General features: G+C 44.4%; 1 protein-coding gene across 2 annotated transcripts in view; it reads right to left on the reverse strand.

Moving 5' to 3' along the window:
• The window catches only part of nav1a (neuron navigator 1a), a 146,940-nt gene that overhangs the window by 110,771 nt on the left and 12,425 nt on the right, over positions 1-23,744 (reverse strand). For both annotated transcript variants that reach the window (XM_080734307.1, XM_080734306.1), the window contains exon 2: positions 9,543-10,403. In XM_080734307.1, the coding sequence (XP_080590433.1) occupies positions 9,543-10,403 (861 nt within the window). The remainder of the gene's footprint in view (positions 1-9,542; positions 10,404-23,744) is intronic.

A 23,744-nucleotide genomic window follows, 5' to 3' on the forward strand; every position in this document is an offset into this window, starting at 1 on the left:
ACAATACGCCCATAAATAGGCATATCTGGAGATCCGTTTGTCCAGAGCAACAGATCCGACCACAATGCCCATATATGGTCATATGGGGCTGCAGTTGCAGCCAATTGATTAATTTCCGTTTGCATTTCGGACCGGAAATAGACCTGATATATAGAAAGATGAAATCGCAGAAAAATAGAAACCAATGTCATGATGCTGTCCATATTTTTTACGATGTACTGTATGACACTGAGGGGTTTCACCAGTTTGAGCAATATTACTCATACACTAGATGCATGAAGGGTGGAACTGTTTCCAGACATGGTTAGTAACCATGTTTAGGAGGTAAAAACTGAATCATTACTGGAGTTCAAAAGTTCCAGTGTCTTAATGCTACAATTAGTTGTCAGTGAAGCAATATGGTTGTGCTCTCCGGTCTTTGCATCAACCCAGTCGATGTAACTATGCATAAGAACTATGTTTATATTGGCTACTGTATGTTATTATATACTGTCTGCTTTTGCCAAAAAGTGTACTATTGTTTATTGTTGTGGAAATTAACCAGACATTCTCACGCCCAATTTGTCATATTTGGATGATCTGGTCAGGTCTGACGAGACACCCTTTCACAAACAGAATGATCGGAAACCATTTCCACTCAGAGTCAGTATGCATCACCACTGAATGCACTGAGGCGGCAGAAGTGGGCGTGGGCCCCGTGAGGCACCCCCGAATGAGACTCTAGCCAAACGAGAATTAAAATTACATTTCTTAAGGAATCAAACTTGTGTTGTGACCCATAAAAATGGGTCCTCAACCCACTATTTGGGGAAGACTGTTCCAGTGTATATTCTATAGTGCATTTATCATCAAGCTGAAGCTAAATCAGATAAACACCCTAGAATGGGAATGTGTAAACATCAAAGGCAAAGGCATCCATAGGTAAGCAACTTACTGCCATGACATTGGATGTTCATGCCCGGCATGTGTGTGTGTGTGTGTGTGTGTGTGTGTGTGTGTGTGTGTGTGTGTGTGTGTGTGTGTGTGTGCGTACTGTATGTTGTGTAACAGCTGATGAGGTACAAACAGGGAGTAGTAATATGATTTAGGAGGAAGAAGGCAGGAAGCAGACAGCACTAATGCAGTGTCTCCTGACTTAACCCCTAAGAGACAGACTGCAAGGCCTCACACACACACACGCACGCACACGCACACGCACACACACACGCACACGCACACGCACACGCACACACACACACAGTTTGTTTAATTCCCAGATAGGAGATTAAGTTTACAGATTGCAGATCTAAGGTCCGTAAGGTAACAAGATAATCCAATCCGGTAATCCAATTCAGAGATCGGCAGGTAAGAAACTCCACAATCCCAAGTCCATGATCCACAATATGCCATGCACCACGCGTCAGGGATTCTACAGCCTTGAGTACATTATTCACTGGGCGAATGACACGTTCTCTTGTTCCGGTTTTTATGACGCACAAGGGAATTTTCATGGCTTTAGAATGCACTCTCTGTTTTCCTCTGCTTTGCGAACCATTAAATCCCAAAACCAAATTTGGGTTGCTTTCTTGGCATTAAAAAAATGTGTAGTTCGGCTATTTTCGGCAAAGAGGTTTGGTGTAGAGGAGAAAAAGAGCATACTAAGTACAGAGTGAAAGGTCAAGTTTATTATGTATTGACCGTTAAATATCTGAAAACACAAACTGACATGAATCCAAAATACACTAATGATTGTGCTGTCAAACGATGAAACTATATGGAATCTATGAAAAGGTTGTGGGGGGTCCCTGCCCTGCTTCATCTCTCTCTCGACTAAGGGGTCCTTGGCCTGAAAACATTGAAGACCCCTGGTCTAACCCTAAACACTAATTAAACAACACAGATAACACTACCAGGCACCTGCTAACTAGTGTCCACTTCTAATCAGCATGTTTCCATGCACTACTCCCCAGCGAAACACCCAATATGTAGATACCATGTTTGTTTCATTGATTCTTTCTTATTTCCCCCTTGCCCCCCACCCTCCACGATGGAGCTTGCAACACCTGTGAAAAGCCCAAAGTCACTTATAACAAGCAGGCATGGCAACAGTGCTTAATGTGTTTCCGGTTCAAATCTGACGCTGAGCCATATCAAAATGAAGCTATGGGAATGCAATCTGGCTAGCCATCGTCACGCAAAGGGACCGCCCACTTGTCCCTTTTCTGTAATGGCGTAGCCATCATTGACTCTTGTCTCGAGAGATTGATGGGAATGTGACCCCGGAACAGGAAACACAGTGCCACCTTTCAGAAAAAGGGAACTATATAGAGCCAATCACATACAGTATACACATAGCCGCTCTCGCCCTCATATTCTAGCTCTCTTTATGAATTTCCCTCCCATCCTGTTTAAATAACGAGTGGCAAAAGTATAAGCCGGCGTTAGAAAGATGTCTATTTCTGGTTCTAGTGTTTTGGGGGAGGAGCGCAGACAGCACCCCCAAAAACACTGGAAGCAGAAATACACTTTGCGTGTCTGTCTGTCTGTCTGTCTGACTGACTGAATGCGGTGACTCGTCAACTCACATCAGAGCTGAGAGGCAAGGAGAGAAAGAGACACAGAGAGAGAGAGACACACACACACACACAGACGGATGGACAGAGAGAGAGAGAGAGAGATTAGAAATTATATTTTATTTCACATCCAAGGAGAAGTCATTTTCCTTCAGCTTTGTGTTTTGTGCGGCTTGTCACCAGCTGCCTTGTAGATGAGAGGCACACTGCTCTGAATCCTTCACTCACACACTAAAATCCTCAGTGTTTACTTCGCTAGGATACTCGGAGAGACTTCATTTCGTCCGGGAGATGAGTTTAACAACACTATTGAACCATGTGGAGATTCAGCAGCACATTATGAGTTTATGTATAGAAAACGACAAAACGTCACAGTTAAAGGGCTGATTATAGCATATACGTGCATGACTGTTACATAACTGATGTTCTATTAATATGACTAATATTGTCGCTGTCATGTGGAAAGCATTCATGCATCCATTTTTATTCTCTTTTTAAAAATGTTTTAAAATAGTGAAAATTGTCGCTCTACAAGCTTGTAGATCGTACATTTTCACTGCTTTTTTGGGACACTCCTTTATGATGAAGTGCGGCATTAATCTATGAAAAACCATAAAAAGTTCAAACATGGTTTCTACCCGACAGCCATGCACGATATTAGACATGAACACATCCATAATTCTGAAGATAATTTGCCACTTGCTTACAATATAAAAATAAACCATATTATATCCAATGTTTTCGAAAATAGCAGATCTACAAGCTCTACAAGATCCACATTAGCTTGTAGATCAGCTATCATTTTTAATAGCCAAAGAATAAAACAGATGCCCATCAGGTCTGATGTGTAATTCATTTTAGGCTCGAGGCCTGGTGTTTCCTGGGTGATGGATGGATGGGTGATTAGTCTTCTCATTATCTTCATGCAGGCCTAATCCTGCTCTCTCCCCTCCAAACCACCATGGCGGCCTCATGGTGAGAAAGACCCCCGCTTTAGGCACGCACACATCATTATGGGTGCTGGGTGGGACCGGGAGATGTCATTAGTGCGCCCATCTGAGGTTTGATACATTTTTTGTTTGTAATATTCTTTTAGGGCCTGGAGGGTGATTTACAAGGTGATGTCTAGGGTTGGGATTCTTTAGGATTGTAACGATTCTGGATTCCCTCTTATTGGTCTGATTCCTTAACTGTTCCATTTAACGATTCCTATATATTTATATCCAAATGGACCCTAACAGTTCTGTAACTCTGTAGTGGAGTGTACAAAATGGAACCACACGGACCTGTTGTACAATCTTGTGTGGTCCTTCAAATTAAAAGTTTGAGAACCACCGGTGTCGTAATTGTACAGCTGACGTGAAGTCCACATTACCAACTCTGACTGAGTGTGATAAAACCGGTTCCGGAACCGATTCCTGCTCCTCAATGTTGGATCAGGTTCATCCGGTGTAGGATCCGGACCCTATAGTGATGTCATCTTTTTAATGGAGTACAAATTACACAAGTTTCATCGGTCAGTATTGTCTGCGCACAGCCTGCTAATACTGTTAACAGGATATAGCACAATTATCCTTTGAAGTGCACAGCTGCTGCCATTAGTATTACAAGCCCAGCTATTATTCAGCCCGCTGATGTTTAAAAGGGAGTCCGTGTTTATGTGTTGGAATAATAGAAGCGAAATCAATAATAAAACTACAATCATTCCTAGTAAAAAATATAAAAGAATAGAAGTACTGAATCAACTGCATAAGCATGACATTTTTATGGGGTGATTGTGCCTGCGAGTGCACAGCTGCTGCTGTTGATTCTAAATCCCAGTAGCATGGACCACAGATAGTGGTATTGTCCACCATATCCTCCCTGGCCCAACACTCAACACACTGTAGTGCTAATCTCAAAAGGACAGCGTCACTCTCCTAGCACATGCTGCTAGCGGTCACACCGCATGATGTGAGCACCCCGCGGCCATACTTAATAGACCAGCTCAAATGAAAAATATGTTTTTCACACTTTTAGAGCCTATCCATGGTCACCCTTTATCCACGGTCATATTGGGACATCCCCTTTTTGTGTATTTTTCATATCAAAAGTCCAATCTTGACTATAGTTCCTGTCAAACCAATAACCAAGCATCAGTCTAAATAATATACTATCAAAATAATAATCTGTGCATTGAACTATAGGATACCAAGTTAACAATGAACCTATAGCCTCTGTCTATCACATGCTATCTAGATTACATTTTAAGTTGTGGTCAAGACTGTCTATAACTAGACAAGCAAATGACTACTAATATCACCATGATGATATCCCCCAATCAATCCATCTTCCACACAGACCCATGATTTGTTATGCTAGACACTAGAGGGTGGGGCTGTATGCAATGCAGTAAATATTATAGCTAAACAGGACAGTAAAATACTGTCTGTATGTTTATGAAAAATATCGGAGGCCAGAAATAAATAACGTGTTGACAGAGCCCTGATTCAGTTTGACGTTTTTGGCACTCGCCATACCCAGGATGAGTGCTTATAACCGGGTAAAAAAAATACATGCATTTGCACGTTGCCTGGAGATGGCAACGGTCCATGCGGTTCAACCTTACCTCCATCGCTCTGATTGGCTGAATCTGTGATTCAGCCAATCCCAGCGGTTGAGGCAAAGTTAATTGTTTACATGGTAGCTTCAATGCACAGATTGTTATTTCAATAGTATATTTTTTAGACCGTTCTTGTACCCGGGGATCCTAGAAACTTGAGGCACTACGTATGTGATTAGCTTGCTTATTGTCAGTCACTCTGGGTAAGAGTGACACGTTGTAGCTACACTGTATTTTCAGTTGATACCGAGATTTTTAGTTGTAGGAAAAAGGAGCAGATCTAGTATAGAGCCCTGTGGGACCGTGGTCATCTAAGGCTACCTTTTCCCTTCTCCTTTCCCTCCTGAGGAAGGTGAGCTAGGTGAAGGAGCTATGTGAAGAAGAGAGAGCGAGGGAGGGAGTGATGCAGTCGGTGGCATGGATCCATTGAACAACATCCATAATCTATCTCACTGCGACGGAGGGAGGGCGGAGCGCACAGAGCAGAAACCAATTAACTGCACCTCCCATCGGAAATGGAGGAACAGATACGAAGAAAAAATAAAACCCAGAAAGAAAACGGATGAGCCTACAGCCGCCAGCTACAGGGCCAAGTTACAATTAACCTCTCCCTAACACGTTTACAATGTGCACACACACGCACACACACACACGCACACACAAGCCTGCCGTGGTCTCTGGAGGGAACCGCTGGCAGGCAGACTGTACATGACCTGAAGCATGTGTTTTGGTCAACGGGGGACGTCGCGTAGAAATGTAGGTCAGGATATATTACCATTATTGTCGTCACTATCAGGTGGAAACCTTGTATGTCCAAAACACGTTCCTTTTTTAATATTATTATTTTAAACGTTTTAAAGTAGCAAAAATAGCCTGCTATTTTCCGCTATACTTTTGTGCGACACTCTAGCATGATGAAGCGGGGCATCAATTTGCGAGAAGGAAAAAAAAGTAACATTTAGAAATGTGGAGATACAAGGTTTCTGCTCGACTGCAACGTTATGCTCTGCTCTCCCTCTCTCTGTCTTCCTTTCTTATGCCCCTCCCCCCTCCCACCCATCGTCGTCTCACACACACCTTCATCTATTCCTTCTTCCCTCTGTTTCCTCCACAAATCCTGACCTCAATCAACTCTCCTCTGTTTGCCTTCTTTCTTAGTTCCTTCCCGTCGGCATCATTTGTATCTCTTCTCTTCCGCACACACACACGCACACACAAACACACACCTGGCTGGCAGACTGACTAAGGTGTGGCCTTGCATCAAAACAGGATGCTTACAAGGTCACACACACGCACACATGCAGTCAAGCACGCACAGCTGTGAGGCAAGGTCGCACAAGCTGTGATTCAGAGACAAGCTGGGGACAGGAGAGGAGAAAAAGACTGGAGGAAGAGCGAGGAAGAGTAGGAGGCGAGAGGAAGAGGAGGAAGGGTTAAGCTCTCTCTAGGTCGTCCTCAGCTGGCGCTGATGGACAGAGAGTCCATGTCCTCCTATCTATAGATGGCCAGATTGGGTCCATTTATTACACTCTCTTGGACAGCTGAATCAACACTGTAGAGTGGGATATAATGATGCTCTATTCTTGTCCCGTTCTCTGTGTTATGATGCTATCTCTACCGCTAGCAGAAAGCTACAGATAACTGATCACACACTGGTGGAAACTGGGGCGGCCGCCGTAGCCGAGTGGGTATGAGATGCTCGTCTGGGAATCGTAAGGTCACTGGTTCCCCCAGATTCTTTTAAAAAACTGAATATTTCAGCGTAGTCGTCTCCAATATATTCCACAACAATCCAGGAATATATTGGAGACGACCATCCACATATATTCTGTCTGGAAAAACGTATATATGTCCCCTTGGAGAACATGTGTGAGCCTTTCTGATGGGAGTTGTAGTTGTGTTTTGAATGTTATGTGTTAAACTGTCTGTTCAATATGGAGAAGGCATGGCAGTTGCGTTGGAGAACTTTGTATCAATCAATATTTGTGTATTCTGTTTGTGGTGTATCATGGTGCATGTAAATTCTATGTATATTTTGTGAGTGTCTTGTAAGCCTGTGCGGGCATCATGTGGTGCATGTAGAACATTATGAAGCCAACTTGAACACCTAACAACAGCTACCCCATGTGCATTCCACTTGACCATCTGAGCATCCATCAGCCCGGTGAATCTGGAAAGCTGAGGGTGTACAGCCGGAACAAAAAATGGAACCCGCGAGGGTTCCATTTGGTTCCATTTGTACACTAGTAAAATTAATACAAGAGGATTTTACAGTGTAGACAGTGTCTGGGACAGACAGACAGACAGACAGACAGACAGACAGACAGACAGACAGACAGACAGACAGACAGAGAGAGTGTTCATGAACAGGAGACAGCGAGTGGAGCTGAAGCCAATGTGAGTCACATATCCTCCGTCAGCGATCTGGTGGTGACACACTCACTCACTCATACACAAATAAACACAACGTTGGCACAATAACACAATGTGTTTGTGTCCCTCGACGCTGAGCGTGTGCGCGCGCCCGTGTGTGTCACAAAAGCAACGCGGGTAGTTTTACCTGCCTAATGCCACCACCCCCTCAACACCCCCCCCCCCCCCCACACACACACACACACACAAACACTCACACACTCGCCACCATCTTCCACACGTTGCCTCCAGTAACAGAGGGTGGGGTGGGGTGGTGGGGGGACCATCTGTCAGTGGCCCGGAGATCAATGGAAGCAGGAGGGGAGGAGGGAGAGAGAGAGGGAGAGAGGAGGTGAAGCTAAATATGTGGCCCACTGTGACCGGACGGACGCTGGCTCTCAAGATGCTGCCCCCCCCCCCAACACACACACTCACTCACACTCACACACCCCGCCAGCACACGCTCACACGACCCTTAATAACGAATGGATGGCTTCTGTGTGACTGTGAGCCCATCGAAGAGCTGGGGCTGTGGAGCTAAAACTGTGAAGAAATATGTTGTGTGTATGTAGGCCTACTGTGTACATATGTATGTGGTCTATGTACGATGTATGTACGATGTATGTATGTATGTAGTCCTACTGTGGACATATGTATGTACAAAGGTGCGTTTGTACGTCGCTTTCGGGTGGAAGCCTTTCATTTTTTTATTATTGTTTTGTATTTAAAGAAAACAGTAGAAATAATAATAGAAAGTAAGTGCGTACTGTACGTACTTGCATGCATGTAAGTGCATAGTATGTAGTGTACATAATTACATGTATGTCAGAAAGTGTACAGATACATATGGAATGTATGTATGTACAGAATGCATGGTATTATTAGATTTAGCTCTAGAGTAAAAATGGACTTGTGATGTGGGGAAGTGAAAGAGGGGCTGTAAGATAAAGTGTGTGTGGGTGTGTGTGTGTGTGTGTATGTGTGTGTGTGTGTGTGTGTGTGTGTGTGTGTGTGTGTGTGTGTGTGTGTGTGTGTGTGTGTGTGTGTGTGTGTGTAGCCGTGTCTGAGGCAGTGGGTCAGAACCAGCGAGGCGAAATGCTCCACTTCTAAACCGACGTCCAAAACAGAAACCATGTCAGCCGTGTGCACACTAAAACACTTGTACTCTCTGAGAGAAGTGAAACCAAATGGACCCTTTCACTCTCACTTACAAATGTGGGAACATTAACCACTTCAATCCTATATTTATATACTTGTAGATCTGCTATTTTCCTGCAAAATCTTTACTCTGACTACTGATGCTGGGGTTTAAGAGGTTGACAATGAGGACTTTACAATCCCTTCCATCAACTGGCTCAGCCTCATACAAGAGCACACACGCGCACACACACACTCACACACACGCGCTAAATTGATTTTATGCACACAGACGCAGCATGTAAAATGAGTGTATAATGACGTTTCGTGTGCAATTACACATGGACATCTGACCGATCCAATATAGTAAACACTGGAGAGTTCTTGTAAGCCGCCATGGCAGTGCTCTGCTCTCATCACCCATAGTGAGGAACCACTTAGAAAAACACATAAGACATTATGCTGTGCTGCAATATAGAGCCTGCATGGGCTCATTTAAAATGCACTGTTGATGCTGTTGTAGCGCCAGGGCTAGGAGGGATAACGGCATGGGTGTGGAGAGGAGAGGAGAGGAGAGGAGAGGAGAGGAGAGGAGAGGAGAGGAGAGGAGAGGGTCATTCAGGTGGTCTGCTAAGACGTAAAGCCTAGCACACAGGTGTTTGTTTACACTGCCCTATATTTCCGTTGGGCCAATAGAGACAGAGAATAACAAAGCCAGTTGGCCGCAGCAACAGTACAGTACAGCACAGAGGTCTAATTGCCTATCATTGTATAACCAATTATTGATGTAACCCTGGTGTTTTGAACCCAAAGGTTACAGTTGGCAGATGTAGACTCACCCAGTATTTGGCTGAAGAGCAACTGCTCCAAGTCTCCCAGAACCGTAACCACCAACTCTGGGTCCACCTTCAAGAAGTTCTTGTCCTCTTCTCCCTCAATACCACCCTTCCCCTCTTTCTTCTCTGCCGCCGGGGGAGTAGAAGCATTCCCCTTGTCCCCCGTCTTCTTGCCACCACTGCCCCCAGTTCTCCCAGTTCCATTAGTGCCAGCCTTGGCGGGGTGGTCAGGCGTGCCCGCATCTGTGCTGCTCGGGCCCGACTCGCAGGTCTTGCTGATGGGCTTGACCTCGGCGTAAGGCCCCCGTGGCTTGCCGGGTGCGGGGATGCGGCTAGGCTTACCCAGGCTGGGAGTCACGGCCGGGGTCTTGGGCTTCCCTTGGAACAGGGACTGCTCTGACTTGGACAAGGTCCTGCACAGGGGTGGCCTCCCGCCACCCCCGGCCGCCGCCTTGGTCTGGCCCGTCTTGTTGGTCCCGGCGGTGGCGGGTCGGCCCATGTCGTCGGTCCAGCCGGGGGGCTGGAAGAGGTGCAGCTTCTTCTCGGCGTCGGTGAGCACGCACAGGTTGGAGAGCGAGCGCTGCTTGCGGAGCCTGGAGGGGTTGGCGTTGGGGATGGGGATGGACCCGGACGTGGCGGGCCGGTAGACCTTGAGCTCCGGACCCCCGGAGGGGCGCGCAGTGGGGGCCCCCTGGGGCAGAGCGGAGGGCTTGCTGGCCGGGGTCTTCCTGGAGGAGGCCATGGAGGTGCGGGGGGCCAGGGGACCGCCCTCCTGGCCGGCAGAGGACGCGGGCGACTTCAGATCCAGCTCTCGGAGCTTGGCGTTCATGCTAACATTAGCCATGTTAGCCCCCAGCATCCCTCCTGTGGAGAGCCAAACAACAGCATCAGTAACACGCTCTCAGAACAACGCACACAACAAGACCGACCATAAGAAACGGAGCGAGGAGGATGAGAGGAGGATGAGAGAGGAGGAAGGTGTAAAAGCAGCCCCGATCTTCTCTTCTCTTCTCTGTCTCTGTCTCTTGTCTCTCTGCCTGTTCCTCTGCAGTGTGCAGCCCAGACTGTGAGCCCGGACTCCCCGCTGTGCCAGAGACCTTGGCTTCACCCCTCTGTGGAGGCTGGCTAGTGGGTTAGTGGAGTAGCGCTATACAGCCATCCTCCTTCTCCTCCTCCTCTCTGGTAATCCATGGATCTGCAGTCCTGAGTCCAGCCATTCCAATCCGCTCTCCTCTCTCCTCTCTCCCTCTCTCTCTGTGTTTCTGTCTGCCTTGGCTTCTCGCCTCCTGTGTCGCACTGCCGACAATAAGAGCAGCCACAATACAGCGCTGGCCAGCCTTGTATTGTCACGGTGCCTCCCTCTCTCTCTCTCTCCCTCTCTCCTCTGCTGCCTCTCTGTCGCTCTGCTCTCTCCTGCCTGCCAGGCAAGCAGCCACTGAATGACAGGAGGAAGAGACACATGCAGCAGCAACACTCCCTCTCTCTCTCTCTCTCTCTCTCTCCACCCCCTCCCTCTACCTCTGCTTTGCTGCTTGCTCACTCATTTGCTTGCTCGCTCGCTCGCTCCCCCCCACCGCCACCCCTCTGGCTCATTCACCCTCCTCCCTCCTTCCCGTTCTATGCCTCCTCTTTTCTTTTCTTCTGTCATTCTCCCTCTCTCTCCTCCCACTGGCTGATTTAACCAACTGAGTTTTCTCTCTCTCTCTCTCTCTCTCTCTCTCTCTCTCTCTCTCTCTCTCTCTCTCTCTCTCTCTCTCTCTCTCTCTCTCTCTCTCTCTCTCTCTCTCTCTCTCTCTCTCACACACACGGATGCTGTCCACCAGTGGGTCTGAGCCATAAGGGGCTGTGCAATGATTTACTAACCTTTTGTATGAACTCATCTCCCTCTCTGTTCCTGTCCTCTTCCTTCGTTAAACCTCTCCTCCGCTTCTCACTCTCTCTCTTTTTTTAGATTGTCTGTCATTCATCCCTCTCTCTCTCTCTCTTACGCTTTCCTCTTTCTGTTTGTCCCTATTCTCTCTCATTGTCCTGTCGCCGAGCCACTCAGGTGCAGAGGAAGGAAGGAAGGATGGAATAAAGAAAGAAAGAAAGAAAGAAGGAAAGACAGAAAGAAAGAGACATAGATACTGTATATACATACATACAGTACAAACTGTATGTACATACATGCATACATACATAGGCTACGCCGCTACGGTATACTAATTTAGTGATTTCAGCTCAGCTGCATGTGACTCGGATTAACATCTGAAGAGGCTATAGACAACATTCCTGGCCGATTGCAGGAGGGACGCCCCGCCCCCAAGTCGAAAGGGAACTTCCGGGTTCTCTCTGTCAGGCATGCATATAAACGTGTTGCCAAGTCAATTTATTTACCTAAACTATCTTGTTTTTTTTGCTTATTTATATTGCAAGAGTTGGCTTGTTTGGCTTATTTCTCTCACAAATTTTGGCAACACTGCCCAGCGCTGCAGTAAAAGATTATGACAATGAACTGAAAGGGTTAAACCAACGGAGGTTTTTTTTCCAGCTGTCAGATGGTGCGGTGACTGCGGTCATGGTCTCTTGATATGCAAGCGCACCGCTATCTTCGATGTTTTTATTCTATCTACACCAGTTAATAGTATTGATGACATCCTTAACATATCCTAAACTCAGCAAACTCCCCAGAGAAGCAGCACGACTCACAACAACAACAACAACAACAACAAGGTAAAACTCTCATGCTAGCTAATTAGCCTTGTTAGCTACGATCTTTTACTGTATGGGGACTACTCTTGTTACAACTAAGTACAAGTTATTTTCACTTGTGACAACACAACATTGATTATAATTGAAATACAAGCTCTTCGCTGTTGTGTTGTATCTGTGAATGCAATTGTTTTCTGTCTTTCAGACCTGTACTGTACGTCCAGGACCAATGAAGCCAGATGTGAGGGTCTCCTCATCATATTTATTGCAATAAAATATTTATACACACTTTTCTTTGACTTGTCCATGCCTTTTTTTTTAACTGTTGAGGGTTTCAAATGTTGTACTGTATATTGTGTTATTGAGATAAGGAATGTTCCCAATGATGCTTTGAAGGAATGCTTTTAAACACTTGTCATTTTCAATTAATCCAGTTTGTTTTTGTATCTATTAAAGCCAAATGTATTCATTGTTTTGACGTGACAGTTTAGGATTTAATGATTAAATGAGCATTAAATATGAATGGATATTTATATTGCCTTGATTAGGATTAAATCGATGATTTACAGTGATATAGTGAAATGAACACAGCATAGGATGCACATAATAGGTGGGCTAATGTGTATTATGTCTATTCTGGAGTGGGTTGAGTTGTTGACAGGCCTATTTGTAAAAACATTAATGCATATCACACAACACAAGCCAACTGTGACTTCATCCCAGAACAGAGGAGAATGGAGATGACAACGTTTGACATGATCAACCAGCGTTCTGAAGGGAAAAGGTTTGCTAGCTAGAAATCATACAACATTCGCTTCCATGAAATACTGATTAGGTTCAATGCTTGCTTTCAAATACACAAATCTGTTTATTTGTAGGCCTATATCAATTCAATTCAAAGGAGCTTTATTGGCATGAGAAGACATGTTTATATTGCCAAAGCAAGTGTCAAATAAAATAAAAACAGTTTAAAATGGCGAACATATAATATGACATGCAGTTGGAGGGAGTACAGCATTGTGTAAAAAGCTATGTCGCATTGTGACATTTTATATATATATATACAGGGTATAAAGCTTTTGAAACAATTTAAATAGCGTTATTTTTTAAGAAGTTTGCATATGAAAAAAGGTAGTTTCATGACAGTACACTAGTACAAGGTCAACTAAAAGCATACGCCCAAGAAAGAAAATTGAGATCTCTTTTTTTTTTCCTCCAACTCATAACATTGAATGATGGCAGAACAGGTGTGTATCGTCACAACTCATTTATTTATCAGCAGAGTGGATGAGTGTTGCCATTAAGTGACATTGTTAACATAAGTTACAAAGTAAAATTACAAAGTAAAACAATCCCGTCTCATTAGTTAAGAGGAGAATCAGATCAGATGAACGTAAACAGGAAATCGCGCTACGATCAAGCCCAAAAAAGGGCTTCCGGTCGGAAGTAGGGGGCGTGGCCAGGCATGTTGTCTATAAGGGCAGAGGTCCGGGGACCCCCAGGGGTCCTTGAGGAGGGGGTTCCAGGGGGTCCACAATTCTTAATAGTTAGGAACCAAATGGACCCTTCCTTACAGGTCTGTAAGACAGAGAGTGTAGACTACAAATGGGGTCCATTTGTTTCCATCACTTATGGGGGTTTGTGGCCTAATACACCGGGTTTCTTGAAATTAAAAGGTTTGAGAACCACTGGGCTATGGAACTCTCGCGCACACACACACACACACACACACACACACACACACACACACACACACACACACACACACACACACACACACACACACACACACACACACACAGAGTCTTTGACACTAATTACCCAAATCATCCATTCACTCTCAGTCCTTTATGAAGTGTGCTAATCACGTGGAGCCCACCCATGATAAAGACTGCTGTTCTTTATCCAAATAATGCCCGTAACTGCTAGGCCGGCTTAAGTGAAGCGAATGGAACACATACGCACACGCTCTCTCACACACACACACACACACACACACACACACACACACACACACACACACACACACACACACACACACACACACACACACACACACACACACACACACACACACACACACACACACACACACACACACACACACACACAAACACACACACACACACACACTCACACACACACACACACACACACACTCTTATCAGCCCCTGACATACAGTACATGTATACAAAACGGTGGGCCAATCATTAATTAGACTTCAATTAGAGGTCAACAGACCTAAGCTGATCATCACACTCCACTAACATCACATTAGCTCTCCTTCTGTCCCTGTCCTGTGTCCTGCCTCCCTGTACCTCCTTCTCTGCCCCCATGTCTCTCTCTGTGTCTCTCTCTCTCTCTCCCTCCCTCTCTCTCTCCCATCCCCCTCTGGTTATCACAGATGCACACAGGCCATTAGGCATACAGGGAATATTCATCACAATCCCAGCACGGCCCCTTACTGTACCTGGGTGATTAGTGCACCAGGCACCAGGGAGAGTGTGTGTGTTTGTGCGTGCGTGCGTGCGTGCAAGCATTAGTGTGTGCGTGTGTGTCTGTGTGTGTGTGTGTGTGTGTTGCTCTGTGTCTGCGTGAGTGTGTCAGATTGATGAGACAGGCCATCCAGGGCTTGGCTAGCAGGGTGACGCTGGACCACGTCACATCACGTTCCTGCACATCCCTTCCTTCTACATCAACACACTACAGCACGGGTTCCCCAACACTGGGTCGGGACCCATATGTGGGTCACGGACCGGTTTTTATGGGTCACGACTCGAGTAAAAATCCCATTTTCTTCTCCAACAAAAAATAAAACATATATTTCAGAAGATCTTCAAAAAATCTGAGAATCACACGTAGCGCCGTGTTGCGAGCTTGTAGATCTTCTATTTTCACTAGTTTTGGTTCCCGGGGAAATGTCTAATTTCTCTTTTGGGTCATGGGCTAAAAAGAACCACTGCACTACAGTACACTGTGACTCATATACTCCTTCACTCATCTCTCACTCTCTCTCTGAACCCTAGCTTCTCGATTCTGGGGGGCTAATATTCGGTGTAATGAGCCAATCCACGAGCTGACAACACGTTGTGTTCGCTGCGTTGTGAGCTTGTCGATTGGCTGTTTCCAGCGAAGATGTTTTGGCGAGGGAAATAGGTATAGACCCGACCCCTGGGGGGCTCCGGTCAACCAAGGGTTTAAGTGGTTAACCCCTTCTGGTCTTCTGCCTTAACCACATGAACCCTAGCGGCCAGAGTAGCTGAACATAATATTGGCGTGAGCGAGAGAGACAGAAACAGAGCGAGTGAGTGAGTGAGTGAGAGAGAGAGAGAGAGAGAGAGAGAAGAGGGAGAATGAGCAAGGTCGACAGTAACCAAGTACATTTACTTGAGTACTGTCCATATTAAGTACATTTTTGAGATATATATTTTTTTGCAAGCTGATGAGTTTAACTCTGCTGTATTTTAAATAGAAATATTGTACTTTTGATTACATTTCTATAGGAAGGAACTCTGTTTTAACCCCCAAACCGAAATATTGTGAATTATTAACCACTTCTCACGTTGCGAACGTGCAGCTTAAAAAATAGGGAAAATAGCTTTGGTCAGGATGGTCAGGATCAACAGAGAGACATGCAGCAAAGATCGTGGTGAACGGGACTCAAACCCACGATGCGCTGTCAGGCTACATCAGAGCCTAAGTTGAATTTTGACGTTTTGAGTACTTGAATGTTTACTTTGCCCCCCACTGACACAGAGACCGTGAGTATGACCTCATCCTCTGGTCTCTCCTCCATTAGAGATGTACAAGTTGATGACAGTGCAGAAGATTAACGTTGAAACTTCTGAGTCCATCAACCCCTTCACTGCATGGCGGTCGATAAAGCTCTTTGGAGTTGGGTCTGTTTGTGTGAATATGTATAATGTGTACAGAGTGTACAGACAGATCATATCTGTTGATGTATTCCACCCCGGGACACATTAGCACACTTTGGCATCTCTTAGAAGATGGGCGGGGAAGCCTGCAAGCTATACGGGCCTACACAGTACAATCCTCAGTGCCATTTATCCCTGTGTACCTCCACAGGGTGTACCAATGGAACCAACCCCATGTACCCATCTGCATGAACAGTATCTGGCATTGAAAGTTGGAGTATAATAATAAAAATTAGGCTTTTAGCAAAAAATGTACCGGGCAGATGACAACTTAGATATCCAAAGACTGACTGACAAGAGGTGGTGCCTTAGTGGCTGGTTTTCATATATCTAGGAGGTTGACAGTATTTCATTAGACCCCCTGGTGTGGTTGTTATGAGCAATTATGTATTCCCTTTGTATTTTGGGTTTCTTCCTCAAGGCTGCCACTTTGTGGGTCAAAAGTGCCGATCCAAAAACACAGATAGAGTGACATCATATAATGATCCCCTCCCCTTTTACCATTCACCCAACACTGTGGGTGTGGCTAACTTAAGCTGGGTCACCACCCACCTGACCAACCAGGCATACTTAATGAACTGGTGGGTGTGGCCACATAAAAACCTAATTTTAACTCTTTCTGTAGACTTTTTTGGAAATGACGATTATGACGATTATGCGAAAATAAATGTGATTAGGCGATAATGTAGGCCTACTAATTGTGCCATCACAATTAGTAGAGGGAGGCTCAGGGAGGCCTAGGTTCAGATCCTGGGCATGAGTACAGTTTTAACACTTGTGTGTGTGATGTTATCAGGAGGACCAGTATTCAGCCTTTGGGCTGGCTGCCCATCTTCTGTTACATTTGCATAAATCAGTTGAAAACTAAACCGGAGCTAAAACAAGCAATGTCCTGTTGGCTCCGCATTCCACACTCAACATTACAGCCATACTTCAAAAAAATCAAACCTCGGTTCGAAGTGGAGCGGTGAATTTGAGCAGCTGTACCCTATGTGAGTGAGTGAGTGAGTGTAAACTGTGCCTGTGAGTGAGTGGTGAGTGTGCCTGGCCTGCACAAAACAGCGCCCCTCCTTTAACTAGTGTGTTGTGTGTGGCCACTCAAGGTATTGCCAGACTACGGACGGACGGACACAGCCAGCCAGCCAGCCACATACCCACGGATATACCTGTTCATTGGGAGCGCTTTCACCGCTCCAAAAACGCACAAACTTTTTCAACAGTACCCCAAACCGGCGCCACCACTTGAGCATGAAAACACTAACTGATACACACTGCGCGAGTGTGTGTGTGTGTGTGTGTGTGTGTGTGTGTGTGTGTGTGTGTGTGTGTGTGTGTGTGTGGGCGCGCACGCGCAAATTTGTGTACATTTGTGTACATGTGTGCCACAGCTTTGGGTAAATGTGACTCTTGCTTCACGGCCATCTACTGTAGGTGTGTGTGTGTGTGTGTGTGTGTGTGTGTGTGTGTGTGTGTGTGTGTGTGTGTGTGTGTGTGTGTGTGTGTGTGTGTGTGTGTGTGTGTGTTACTATACTTCTGAGGACCGAATGTCCCTGAAAGTTTAGTAGAATTTGAGAAATAGATATTTTTTCCTGTTCCTCACATAAGAAGAACAAGAAAACAAGAAACAATGAAATAAAAAGAAAACTTGCCGTTTTATCTTTTTGGGGGGAGTTTAGACTTATACAATTACGAAAAAGATCCAGCGTGGGCTTAGGGTCGATGCATACTCCACTTTTAGAGACTTTATTTTTCAGTTCTGGGAGTCACACAATCTCGGCAGCACCAAACAGCTGAATTAATGGCGGTACCCGCCCTCTCCCAAACCTCTGAATGGCGTCATATTGTAGTTTAGACAGAGCCGAACCAAAATAAATTCAGTTCTAAAAGTGGAGTGCATGCTTCGGCCCTTACAGCTTGTCGGCTATTGTTTGGCTATTCTCAATGCGGTCCTAAAACTTTCGATGTCCCCACAAGTGCAGTAATACGTACCCTGTGTGTGCGTGCGTGTGTCAGCTTTCTCTGCTGCCAAGCTTCTGTGTTACACAGGCTGTTTTATTGTCTAATGGCCGGAGTCATTCATTAGCGAGAGAGCTATAGCTTTTCATAAAGGGCCAACAGTTTGTAGGTGGGTATCACACACGCGGGCCAGCGCTGTGTGGTGACAGTTATAGGGGCTCCGGGGGCCAGTAGCGGCAGCGAGGGGTGGGCATGAGGGGTGTAATTTAAGGCTAATAGGTGCCGTACGTCACACCCTATACCTCCCTGATGAGGGATTAAGGTCTCTCAATGGTGACTGCAGCGCCGCGCAACAAGGCGGGTCTGTCAGCCACACAGATGCACATTGCAGAGGGGGAAAAAAGACACACAAAAGTCAATGCTCTGGAAGGCACGTACGTACATAAACAACTCGCACACACACAGACACACAACGTCGCGCACAGAGGGACACACAGACAGATGCACAGGTAAAGCACACTGTTAATTTGAAGGTAGGGTAAGTGATATTTTGGTGGTTAAAACAAAAGGTGTTTTGTTAAAAGGTCTGAGCATTTCTATATAGGGTCATAGGTCTCCCTGTCTCTCCAGCTCTTTAATAAACTGAAAATAACATTTTCAGGTAGGTTGCCAATTTCAGCCAATCCAATTTGTCAGCTTGTTTCAGTTCCAATTTTGTTTATTTGTGTCATCACTTCTAACTTAACTTCTTTATCTGTATCCTGTCTTAGTTCACTCTCCTGATTGGATAACATTGGTATCCCAACACTGAACAAACACTGTATAGCAATGAGTACTATCACAATATATAGCTACACGTATTTAACACTTATTAACAAAGGAAAATCCCTTACCCTACCTTTAACTCTGAGAAATCTAACCAAATGGACCCTTGTGGGTCTGTTATTTGGTTATATTTGTACACTCTCAGTTACAAATGGATGAAATTAAGTGATGGTTTTGCTGTGTACCCCTGTAGTCTACATACAGCTGCTTGTTTGTCCCAGTACTCGCCTAACTGGCTCCAAGGTCTAATCAGCAGAGATGTAAATACATTTACTTCTACTCCAAGACATCTCAAAGGCAAATATTGTACTTTTACTCCACTACAATTATTTGAAAACATTCTAGTTACTAGTTACATTGAAGATTTGTATTCTTATTACAAAAAATGCACTTAACCACTTAAGACTTAATTATCTATTAGCTTGGCCTTGTAGATCAGCTAATTTCAAGAGACGTGCACACATTTCAAACTTGTGAAATGGGACATTCTCATAATGAGAACTTTTACATTTGGTACTTTTAAGAATATTTTGATGCCAGTACCTTACTCAAGTACATTTGAAATACCGGATTTTTACTTGTAACTGAGTATTTCTAGATTGTGGTATATTGATAATTTTACTTAAAAGTAAAACATATCAGCACTTTTTCCACCACTCTACATACAGGAGCTTGTTTGTCCCAGTGCTCGCCTAACTGGCTCCAAAGTCTAATCAGGTTCATATATATGGCTGACGCGGCCACATATTCTGCTCTCTCAGCCAGACCCCCCACCACACACACACAAACACGAACACACACGCACACTGACACATGCACGCACACGCACACACACAAACTAACTAACCAGAATTTCATTAGAAAACATTTTTTTCCTATTGGTGTGCATGTTGCTTTGTACACAGAAAAATTAAGGGAAAATGTAAAGAAATGCGGAGTGTAACAATAAGGACTTCCACACAGAGACAAGAATTAGGATAACTATGAAAGGACAGAGATGGAATGAAAAGCAGTGAAATGCATAGTGTCTTTACCCAACTGTAATACCAATCCCCAAACAAAACAGTGAAAAAGTGAAAAAAATAAAATGATATAAACTTTTTTTTTTCTAAAACCCTAAAGTAAGCTTAAATTCCAAGGCTAATCCTATCCCCAACCTGAAAACGCTCACCACAGTAAATCATGGTCGTCACGGGGACCAGAACAATGTCCCCGCAAAGGTGAATTGTTGCTGGTTTTACTATCCTCCAGGGGACTTTCCCCAAAAGATAGTAAAAGACCACACACACCAATCTGGGAACCCATTCGGTCTTGAGAGATTACACACACGCGCACACACACACACACACACACACACACACACACACACACACACACACACACACACACACACACACACACACACACACACACACACACACACACACACACACACGCTCATGCACACACACACACACACAGACCCATGTCATTCAGCTTGACATCAGCTAACCTGGTGGATGTATGATAAAGTGCCAGTACCTGATATTAGTCTACCCATTCATCACACGATATACAAAGAATTTGATTATGCGATCACAGAATTGGGGGTCATGTTTTTTTTTTAAAGACTGCATATTCTCATATTTCCGCCTGCATATTTGGCAACTTTTTGCATTTGTCGCATATTTGGGAATTTTTCGCACATTTCGATAATTTCTGCATATTTTTGAGAGAGAGAGAGAGAGAGAGAGAGAGAGAGAGAGAGAGATTGAAGAAGAAGAAGAAGAGAGAATTTAGCAGATGTTCTTAAACAGAGCATCTTGTGATGTGAGAGTGAGAGAGAGAGACACCGAGTTGGAGACGAGAGAGAGAGAGTGAGAGCGCGTGAACTTTGCATGTGTGCATATTTGCTCTTCTAAACTGTTTAGAACAGATAAGGCAGTATGTCTCTGCACAGCAGTCATGTGAGTTAGCCAGTGCGACACACACACACACACACACACACACACACACACACACACACACACACACACACACACACACACACAAGCACACACACGCATTATAAATAAGTGTTTACAAGGTTACAAGTGGTCCGAGGCAGTGAAAGGAAAAGTACTGAGAGAGAGAAGAGAGGGCCACAGTGTTGCTCTTTGGATGTAACTAATCTCATCACAGAGCAGAGGCTCCAACTTTAGAAGGAACGCTTCCCCTTTCTCTGCTGTAAACAGAAGGCGTGTGTTCTCACTTCTTTCTCTCACTCACTTTCTCTCTCCTTCTCCCACTCGCTGCACACTTAAAGCTTTTTTTTCCTTTTTATTTTTTTTGCTCTGCATTTTTCATTCCGGACATTAATGTTAATGTACTATTTATTGTAGTGGTTCACGCCCTGGTTGGTCCCCAGCCTCGTGAGGGCATTGCAAGTGTGCCCCAAAATAATTGACAAAACACTATGGTTTTAAACATAAAAACAATGATATCGTCACTCTCCGGCAGAAACCTCGTATCTCCAAGTTTCAAATTTGTATGTTTTTTAGTAAAGTAAAGCCCTGCTTCATCATACAAGACTGTTGCACAAAAATGTAAAAAAAAAAAAAAAAAAAACTGTGTTGTGCCATCAAGGATCATTAAAATAAAATGCTCTGAAAAGAACCTGTGGGTTATTAAGTGTTGAGATGGGTGGGCCACTTCAGGGTTTTCAAGTGGGACCTGATCCAGAGGAGGTTGAGAACCACTGGTCTATTGTATGGTGATAATTACAGAGTGATGGAGGCAGGGGGAAGAACGTGACAGAGAAACCCCAATGGAGGCGACCAGAGCAGAAACCACACGGAGGAGACTGAGGAGTTGTTCAAATGGACCCTCCTCAAACAGAATTACTCGGGCCATTCATTACTATAAGAAGGTGAGGAATGGTGGATAAATGAACAATGAGGATTTGACTGTGTTGAGAGAAAACGAGGGGATGCTGGGTGAGGGGTGAAGACGAAGAAGAGGAGGAGAAGAGGATGAGGAGGACAACTGTGAGGCAGTGGTGACAAAAGTACTCAAATGTTTTACTTAAAGGAGTAGTTCACCCCCAAAATGACTTTTTTTCTATTGATTACAGATACTCATGCCATGGAGAGTCAGTAGAGTTCAATAATATTTTTTGGTTTTTGTCACATTCCCAAGACAAAAATTTGATTTGAGTAAATTTACCCCCATTGATTCCGGATGGGGACCGTTACGGGTCCCCATCCGGATCGAATAGGGGTACATTTATTGTTATCACATTTTTGTCTTAAAAACTAAAAATATTATTGAACTCTAGTCTCCATGGCGTGACTAATCAATAGAAAAAAAGTCATTTTGGGGGTGAACTACTCCTTTAAAGGAGTGGCGACACCGGCCGAAATTTTACATTATGATACAGTAGGTCACGTGGTGTTTCTTCAAAAAGTCTGAAAAGGAGGCGGGGCCGTATCAGTTAGCAGTGAATGTATACTTCGTCCGTCGTGCCGTGCCGCGCACAACGTGATGAGTTGTTGTTAGCGTGTAGCAGCGCCGCACCGCAAGGCTATTTTGGAGAGCTATTGTGTGTGTACACACACACACAGGCTACACACACAGAGTCAGTGTATGAGCCACGGACCTCAGTCCTCCGAGACAGCAGGACATATGTCTGCTAAAAGGGCTCAGAGCTGCCGAGGAGGAGGAGATCGCTGGACGCTCGTTCTAAGCTTGCTCCGGTGTCCCGGCCAGGTCCTCCAGTCAGGTTTAGGGGAAGACACAGCAGGGTATGGCCATCAAAACCGTCTCATAGACGGGGAGAAGCGCGTTGACCCTCGTAACTAATCTCTGACACCTTTTTTGAAGATATGTACTTTTTTACCGGTCTAACCATTGATTTTATAGTGAATGCTATATCATTTTTACCCCTAGAACTGATAGTTTTAAAGTTGGTTTAGAAAGTCGGAAACACACCTCGGACAGCTTTTTTTGGGGCAGTTTCAAAAGATAATGATATGGAAAATCAACTCCGCCCCTCCCCCCATATTAGCCCAATCAAATTAATTTATTTCAGTTACTGTACAGAAAGTACTACTTTCAGTACAGTAACTACAATAAATTAATTTGATTGGGTCATTTAACATGGGGGTACATGACATCATTAAAAAAATTGGCTAATTTGATAGCCTTAATTAGCTGTTTTGGCCATGTCACTCCACCTTCAAGTAAAAGTATCAATACTGCAAATGTAGAAAGTAACACTCCATTACAAGTAAATATCCAGAATTAAAAAGTTACTTGAGTAAAAGTACAAAAGTATTGGCATCAAAAGTAGAACATACTCATTATGCAGAATGTCCCATTTCACAAGTTTACAAATGTATAAAATGGATAGAAATCTTTTTGAAAATAGCAGATCTTGATATTTGTAGATTGTCTATTTTCAAATTGCATAAGTGATTAATGCATGTTTTGTACTGATAATCAAAATCTACAAGGTAGAGTATCTAGTAACTAAAGCAAATAATTGTAATGGAGTAAAAAGTATAATATTTGCCTCTGAAATGTAGCGGAGTAGAAGTAAGTACTGAAAACTGGAAATACTCCAACAAAGTCAAAATACATGATCTGGGTCTCCATCCGTAATCAATGGGGGTACATTTACTATAATAAAATGATTGGCTTAGGAGTGCGACAAAAACTAAAAAATATTATTGAACTCAAGTTCATGAGGTGAGTAATCGATAGGGGAGAAAAAAAAGGTAATTTTGGGGGTGAACTACTCCTTTACACCAGTGCTGTGAGGAAGGCTGAGTCCCCAGT

Source organism: Nannobrachium achirus (assembly GCF_963921795.1).
Source record: "Nannobrachium achirus genome assembly, chromosome: 9".
NCBI lineage: Eukaryota > Metazoa > Chordata > Actinopteri > Myctophiformes > Myctophidae > Nannobrachium > Nannobrachium achirus.